Source organism: Montipora capricornis, chromosome 2 (assembly GCF_036669925.1).
Source record: "Montipora capricornis isolate CH-2021 chromosome 2, ASM3666992v2, whole genome shotgun sequence".
Classification (NCBI taxonomy): domain Eukaryota; kingdom Metazoa; phylum Cnidaria; class Anthozoa; order Scleractinia; family Acroporidae; genus Montipora; species Montipora capricornis.
The window spans coordinates 42,494,850-42,502,349 of NC_090884.1; the positions used below are offsets into that span (position 1 = coordinate 42,494,850).

Genomic DNA, 7,500 nt, shown 5'->3' on the forward strand with positions numbered 1-7,500 from the left:
AAACTATTTCAGTGAAAATTCTCGTCTTATGTGTAATAAACAACTCGTGAATAAAACCCCGTACGCCGCACTTTCTATGACGTAAACTATATTTATTGACTGAATTTATTGAATGGTAAATGATTTTATTTTTTCTTTGGGTGATACTTGTTTGACATGAAAACCAAAAATAAGTCCAAATCAGACATTCACGCTCATTCAATTTTCCCATTATTCTTAAATCGCAGGAAACTTTGTTTGAAAAAAAATTATCTCTAAGAAAAGAATAGGGAATTACCTGAAAAAATAGTAAACGCCAAGAAACAAGCCAGGAGAAGGGTGAACATGATGGTACCTTTTACCAATTTCCTGGCCATTTTGTTTCGGGATCAAGTTAAAAGCAACAGCGACGAGATACTTCCTGTCGGCCTGTTTTCTTCATCAGGGATTCCGAGTTCCAAAGGACGTTCCTCCTTGAAAAAGACAAAATGAGAAATGTTTTCATTAAAACCAAAAATGCTAATATTTACACCAACGAGAAAGCTTCAACACCAATCAGTAGGCATTTTTCCTTCGCAAACATAGAAAGGCTGTAAAGATTTGATCAGAAATTTTAGAGGAAAGATATTACGCTGATATGAATGACAAGACGAAACAAAAAGATACATAAAAAAGCATGTGGTTAAAAATTTAAGATTTTGACGATAAAAATGGCTTGGTGGTATCAAGCAGGCAAATAACACAATAAAGCTCGCAAAGAAACTCTATGTTTCGGACAACCCTGGAAGCTAATGAAGGTAATTTACGCAAAACTTGTAAAATCATTAATAATTCATAAGTATGACAGCCAACTGGCAGGTCACATGTGTTGCTTTGTAAATCCAGATAAAGCTGGGGTTGATGAATTTGTCATTAGTTGAATTATCAATAGGATTAACTTTTATAAAGATCTCTAGCTCACCTAATTGCCAACGAGCAAGCCGAGCGAAGACGCGAGTCTTGCGGGGCAGCCAGCTTAATGCCGCGCGAAGTATTGCAGCAGGCAGAAAAATTTGCGATCGTGCTGTGAAAAGTGTAATGTAAGCCTACGTAGTGTAATGTAAGGTTCCCTGGAGATTTTAGTAGGGACCAATAAAAGCGCGTGTTTTGATGTGTGATGTCATAAGACAAATTTTTGACAACCTCGCATGACGTGCGCGACTATTGATGATATCGTGTTTGAAGGTGAGTGAAAACAAATTTTTTTCCCATTTCCCTGACCTTTGTGTTGTGCACACTTGCTTTGATGTTCTTTAATACTTATTTTCGAACCATCGTGTTCTATAATGAGTAAACGAGCTCAAATCTAAACCAGCGTACGTGTTCTTATCGGCCAATGTTGTAATTTCCGATTTCGGCCCGCGAGTGGAGCAGTTTGTTGTTCGTTTTGTGTCCATTGAGTTGTGAACAATTTATTTTAATTTTCAAAGGAATTATGTTGCCTGCAAAGTACACAATTCAACGATCCATTGGAAAAAATAGAAATTCTGCAAGTGAAAACACACTGTGACGATTCTACCACTGGCAGACATCTCACTTTTCGGCCGCTGTGAACAATTTGGGAATGAGCTTCTACATAGTCGGACTCGAATTCTTTTTCGCATTCTTCACATTTCACACGGTATCGATATGATCTTTTACGAGACTTCGACAAAGACATTCTTCAATCCACCAGATACACATGCACTCAAGAACTGACATAAATCAACATGACCGCCAAACTACTCATACGCAGTTCCACTCCCAGCGCGGTCTTGATTATCATTCCCAGTCCCTCGGCAGAATTCAATGTTCTAACTCCGAGTAAGCCATCCCGTGAAGTAGGACAGAGATCATTTAGAACATTAGGCAAGTTGCGGGGTGAAAACAAACAAATCAAGATATTAAATAATAAAATATTTTTACTGTGTCTTTGCCCGAACGGTACATCAGTTTTGCCCGAATAATACTATTTACCATGGTCTCTTTGGTACTGTTAGGATCCCCACGGCATTGCCAGGTGTCAGGAGGTGTCAGGAGATCACTGATCACCTTCCAGAAAGGAGATGAGAAGGCGTTAGGGGTTCCTCGGTATTCTCAGCATAGATATAGGTCAGTGGCCTCCAGTTAAGAATTGCCTCCTTCTCAATTAGAACCGTTATCGACTCTTCAAAAGTCAGCTTAGCATTTCCAAGTTGCTTCTTAAGACACCTCTTAGTAGACTTCACCATGCGTTCGAAGAACCCTTCCCAAAAGGGTGCCTTTGCCAAGTTAAATCGCCATTCATTTCTTCTCTCACTGAAGAAGGATTCCACCTCCGGAGCCCCAAACAAGGCTTCTAGTTTGCCAGCAGCTGGCTTGAACGACTTAAAATTATCAGACGCAATCAACTTGGGAGAACCCTGTTTTCCAACAAATGTTCTAAATCTCTGCAGGACCACTTGGGTAGTCATACTTGTTGTCAGTTTTAAATACACTGCGCGCGTCGTTGCGCAAGTGTACAATGCAGTGTATACCTTCAGACTTGCTGATCTTGTATTTGGTTCCCTCACATACAGCTGCAATTCCACACTTGAAAATGGATGTTGGTCCTCAAGCCTAAATTGAGCTAGCTGAGCAGTGAGTGGTGGGAAGTAGCGTATCCCCTCTAGCCTCCGACACTTGTTGCAACTTGAGATCACTTCCTTGAAAATTTGCCAACCCTTTATTAGCCAATAGTGAGTGCAAAGCTCTTCTAGGATTTTCTTAACGTCGTTGTGCATAATTATAAATTAATCTCTTTCATGACAGTTCCTTATGATTAAGGTTGCAAGATGACCTAGGGAAGGGGGGGGGGGGGGGGGGGGGGGATAGCAGGACACCTAGTTTCATACGGCAAATTAGAATTCATTAGAAGCCTCCCCTTGTATGTAGTAGTAATAGTAGAAGTAGTAAAGCTTTATTTAGCTACGTATACACCAGCCATATTCAACAGCGATACAGCTGGTTTCCAAGTGGGGCGTAGGTAAAGACTTACTATACATTAACGAGTCACAAAAATAAAAAAAATTGGCAAAGTGATAATAACACAGGGAGTCAGCGTGATCCAGCAAAACGCAACGAGGCAAGATTGCGGTTAAATTCCGAAAGTGATTGTGTGGCTTTTGCCTCATGAGGAACCACTATACTTAAAGCTGCGTTTGGTCTTGGAAGTGCCGGATCAGTCTCAGGATTCCTGAGATTATAATAATGTTAATTTAATTGAGCTACATAAAGGGGTCTCTCAGGTGGGGAGCAGATTGATCTTTGAGGATTTTGTACATAAGTGAAGCCTTCATGTGGAAGCGTCTAGTTTCAAGATTTTCCATTTCAAATTATTCAACACATCAACAGACCTTATATCATATAAAGAACTCGTCATAACCCTTCCTGCTCGGTTTTGAATCTTTTGTAGTTTATCTTTCAATTGTTTACCGCAAGTATCCCACAAAGGAGAACAGTAACCGAAGTAAGGTTGTATAAGTCAAGTAGACTACTGCACGACTGATAAAACAATGTGAAAATGTATTTTTTACAAGATATTTCAGCTGGCCAATACCAGCCTTCATTAGGTTTATTTGGAGATCCAACAAATTTACAGAATATGTATACACATGCACGTTATGAAGTAATTACAGAACTGAAATTTTAAATGAAAACCTAAAGGTGATAAAGCTACTGGACAAACAAACCAAAATTACAAAAGAATAAAATGCCATTGAAACACTTTACTTTATACTAAATAATGAGATCGTTACTGAAATTATCCGTCACGTTTGTTTATCCCAAGAGATTCTGTAGATTGTGCTTTTTAAATAAGATGGGCTTCCCGAGCTTTCCTAAGAGAGTCACGTTGATTGATGAGCTTTTCGATGTGATTGAGTAACGTATGACTGTGTGAATAGTCATTACTAAGAAAGTTTTCTGAGACTGCGATCTGGATATAACTACTATTGGGACTGAGTATAGGGCGTCTGTGTTCATTAAAAAGATCTTTTAGGCGACGTTTGGTTTCCCCTATATACATAATTTGCACTGAATCATGAAAAAAGAAGCTACAATTAACCTAAACTCGGGCCTGAAAAAATACTGTGGTTTATGGTTAATTTAGCACTAAACAAAACTTGGAAAAGAGAGAAGTCTGTACATCGGCCTTACATTGCGCTTCTCGTGATGTGCGAATGTTTATGTACTAAATACCCGGACCCGGGTTTTAATTACTAATTTTTTCATCCAACCCAAAATCATTCAGATATTCAAAACGTCCTATGCATGATCCATTTCCTTCGCTTTTGTGTTTGTCAGCTTTATGATTTGCGATACTTCAGGTTCACGTGTTCACAAGATTGTTTTTGTATCTCGTAGATGTTTAGATTTCCAATTAAAAACTCTGTTTTGATTGGCCACTCTACCTCACTGTGTAAATAGTTCACCCTGAATTCGTTTCTGAGAAAACGAAACAAAAACATTCTTTTATATATCGTACCGTGTATTCGTGATTTCTGTATTGAATTTAACTTTAATATTTACCTGTTCATCCACGCTTTTGGAAAGGTTCTACACACCACGTGCTTTGATTTAAACAGTATACCTGAGGTAGCTGCTATACTTGCGTTTACGAGCAAGTGATCTCCAAGTAATACGATGAAATGTGGATGACCTCGGTACATTGTTAACCAGATATGTTCGAGCAAGTTTCCTTCTTTTTTTGCTTTTACAAAATAGACGTCTCAGCCCTTTCTCTATAATTCTGCTCGTTTATGAATCACGTCTATGTCGATGCACACCCTAATCACAACTAAAGTAAACAAACTTTTGTATATCAAGACCCTATTTCTCCTTTGCAATCAAATTTTTATCATCATTGACAATCAAAGACAATTGTACAGCCTTTTAAACTACATCACAATTATTTTCTAAAGAGCTGATCATAGTATCCACTAATGATTTCAAATCTTGTAAAACTACAATCCTGGTCAAAAGTTGTTGAGAAGGTTGCGTGCGTCACTTCACTTCCTACCTAATTCGATTGTTCGAACTATTGGGTGTACTATTTGGGGAATGCCATGCTCTTGTGGGCACCCCTCCCCCATATTCAATGTTGGAGTTCTTCATACAAGAAAAGTCATCATTTTCTTCCTGGAAAATCCAACATTGATAAGGGGGAGGGGGGTTATCTCTAAAGTGATGCTCCTTCCCAACACTTTTGTCCAGGATTGTAGAACAGAACTATATACACAAGATGGCAATGAACATGATCGCCAATTTATGGCTATATATTAAGACCATTATAAAGAAACAAACTGTTTAACAATAAAAAACAAAAGGAAACGCAACAGATAAAAAACTTATCTTTGTAGTCAACGGTACACTGAGGGGGAGACTATTTGTTCGCTGTGCCAATGTTTTTACTTTGTCTTCAGAAGAAGTCCAATGTGGAGTCTATTTTATAAAACTTTGAGGTAAAAGCTGCTAAACGTTTTCGATCAGTCTGGTGATGATCAAACTGATCGAAGACGTTTACACTCATTATTTTAACAGCTTTTACCTTAAAGTGTTTTATTTTACTTTTATTAACGAAATGTAGGAGTCTATGTTGTTTGTCGAGTTATTTTCTTTGTCGCTGTCACCTTCAGAGTAGTTCTCATAAAGCACCCGCTGCTTATTGGTATTTTGACTTGTATCGCTTCCAATAGTTGCGTTCATTTGAGTACATTTGAGTTTCATTCAGTTCGATTCGCGGAAAGACCCGTTTCGAACCTGACGCTCGACATCTTTTGGTGTGGGTCTACCGCGAAAAGCTTGTGCCTTTCTTTGTATGTGTTTTAAGCGCCCCAAGAAGAAATCGATTAAGCCAACGCAATATTCAATCTTCATTAATCAACAACGCAGCACAGTGTGGATACGTCACGGTGGTTTGCTTTGAATAACCAATGCCAACAGCGCCAAGTGCCTTCTATTGTGTATTGCCCAACCCATACAACCCAACACTACCTAATCTCACTTGCATCATTCACAAACACTCCAACATACTTTATTCATCAGACCGTTGCAAAAACGTTTTCAAAACACTTCCTTTGGTAGCTTACCGCCGTTATGAAAATATTCTTTAATCACTTCAATATGCATATGTATATATATTTTGTAAATTCGTTTGATCTCCAAATAAACTGATGAAGGCTGGTATTGGCCAGCCGAAATCTCCCAGGGTAGAAATATCGTTAAAAATACATTTTCGCGTTGTTTTATCAGTCGTGCAGTAGTCCACTTGACTTTCATAAATATTCATACCAATTTAGTTAAAGCAGCAATCAGGGCATGAAAAAACATGCAACATTCCCTCCCCTGAGCCTTTTCCCAGAGCTTACGGGCGCAGGAGACACACACTAAGAATCTCGAAAAATGCCCATGGTAAAAGAATATGACGTTCACAGCCGAGAATTTCATAGAAATGCCCTTCTTAAAGAAAACTCCTGTCATTTTCTATGATAGTTAAGAAATAGAGATAACAGTGGCATGATTTTATGCCCTAGAGGTAGCACGGTGGGGATTTTGGCACAAAATGAGGTGTTTGTTTTCTCTCGGCGGGTCTACTCTTCGGTTGGCAGGTCGCAGGTCGCGGGCTGCAGGTCTGGACATGAAAAAAAAGGGCAAAAATCAAGCTCCTTCAAGAAAAGTAAAAAAAAAAAACCGATCAATTGTTTTGTTTCCAAGCCGTTTATAGAACGCGAGTGTTCAAAACTCGTTAATAAAAATCAACAGACTAATGGTGCAAATGTTTCCACATTACTGCTTTTGAAGGTGATTATTATTGTGCAAATGAAGGTACATTCACAGCAAATAATTGTCTGAAGATGGATATGCTTGTGTGTTAATACAATTAAATATTACTGCTTAAGCTAAAATCGTTCATGAATTTATTCTCGTGTAAATAAATGATGTTTGGCGTAGATGAAAATACTTTTCGCTAATAGTTTCGCACTATTGGTCTAACAATTGGCACAAAATTAATGAAATTTCATTTTCTGCTAATGAACAGTAAAAGGTGTGTTCAGTTCCACTTGCATGTGCGAATTAATTTCTATATATATATTCGCCAGCTTGTGGCACTCCTAAAACCCTTAATTCGAGTTTCCCGTTGTTGTCTCTAGCAGACGCATTAGCTTCACCATAGCTTTGTTAGTTGTCCTCCACAGATTGAAATTAGTAATGGCATCATTATGAAGCCATCTATGACAAGTCCTTGCTTAGTCGTAGCAACAATATCTTCAACTATCGTTTTTCGAATTTCTAGATTTTGCCGCTTGTAGTTTCGATGTTGTTTGACGAACCTTCGATTGGGTTTCGTTTTGTTCACTTTTCAGAATCTGTTCGGACGTTTTCTTTGCGTCGTTTGGTATTTCTAATTCAGTAAAAAATGTCGTACTCGCCAGCACTTTATTTCAAGTCGCAGGCGTCATTCTGTAGAGCTAGATAATTGATTTC

General features: G+C 38.4%; 2 protein-coding genes across 4 annotated transcripts in view; both read right to left on the reverse strand.

Moving 5' to 3' along the window:
- LOC138022385 (carbohydrate sulfotransferase 11-like) overlaps positions 1 to 7,500 on the reverse strand; it is a 26,298-nt gene that overhangs the window by 18,115 nt on the left and 683 nt on the right. For all 3 annotated transcript variants that reach the window (XM_068869515.1, XM_068869507.1, XM_068869524.1), the window contains exon 2: positions 278 to 452. In XM_068869515.1, the coding sequence (XP_068725616.1) occupies positions 278 to 356 (79 nt within the window). In that variant the 5' untranslated portion in view covers positions 357 to 452. The remainder of the gene's footprint in view (positions 1 to 277; positions 453 to 7,500) is intronic.
- On the reverse strand, positions 2,046 to 2,759 carry LOC138037360 (uncharacterized). Its single transcript, XM_068883300.1, has one exon. It carries the CDS (start codon positions 2,757 to 2,759, stop codon positions 2,046 to 2,048), a length of 714 nt encoding a protein of 237 aa, XP_068739401.1.

Coding starts and splice junctions, on each gene's coding strand:
- LOC138037360 (XM_068883300.1), bottom strand. CDS start 2,759: ATGCACAACGACGTTAAGAAAATCCTAGAAGAGCTTTGCACTCACTAT.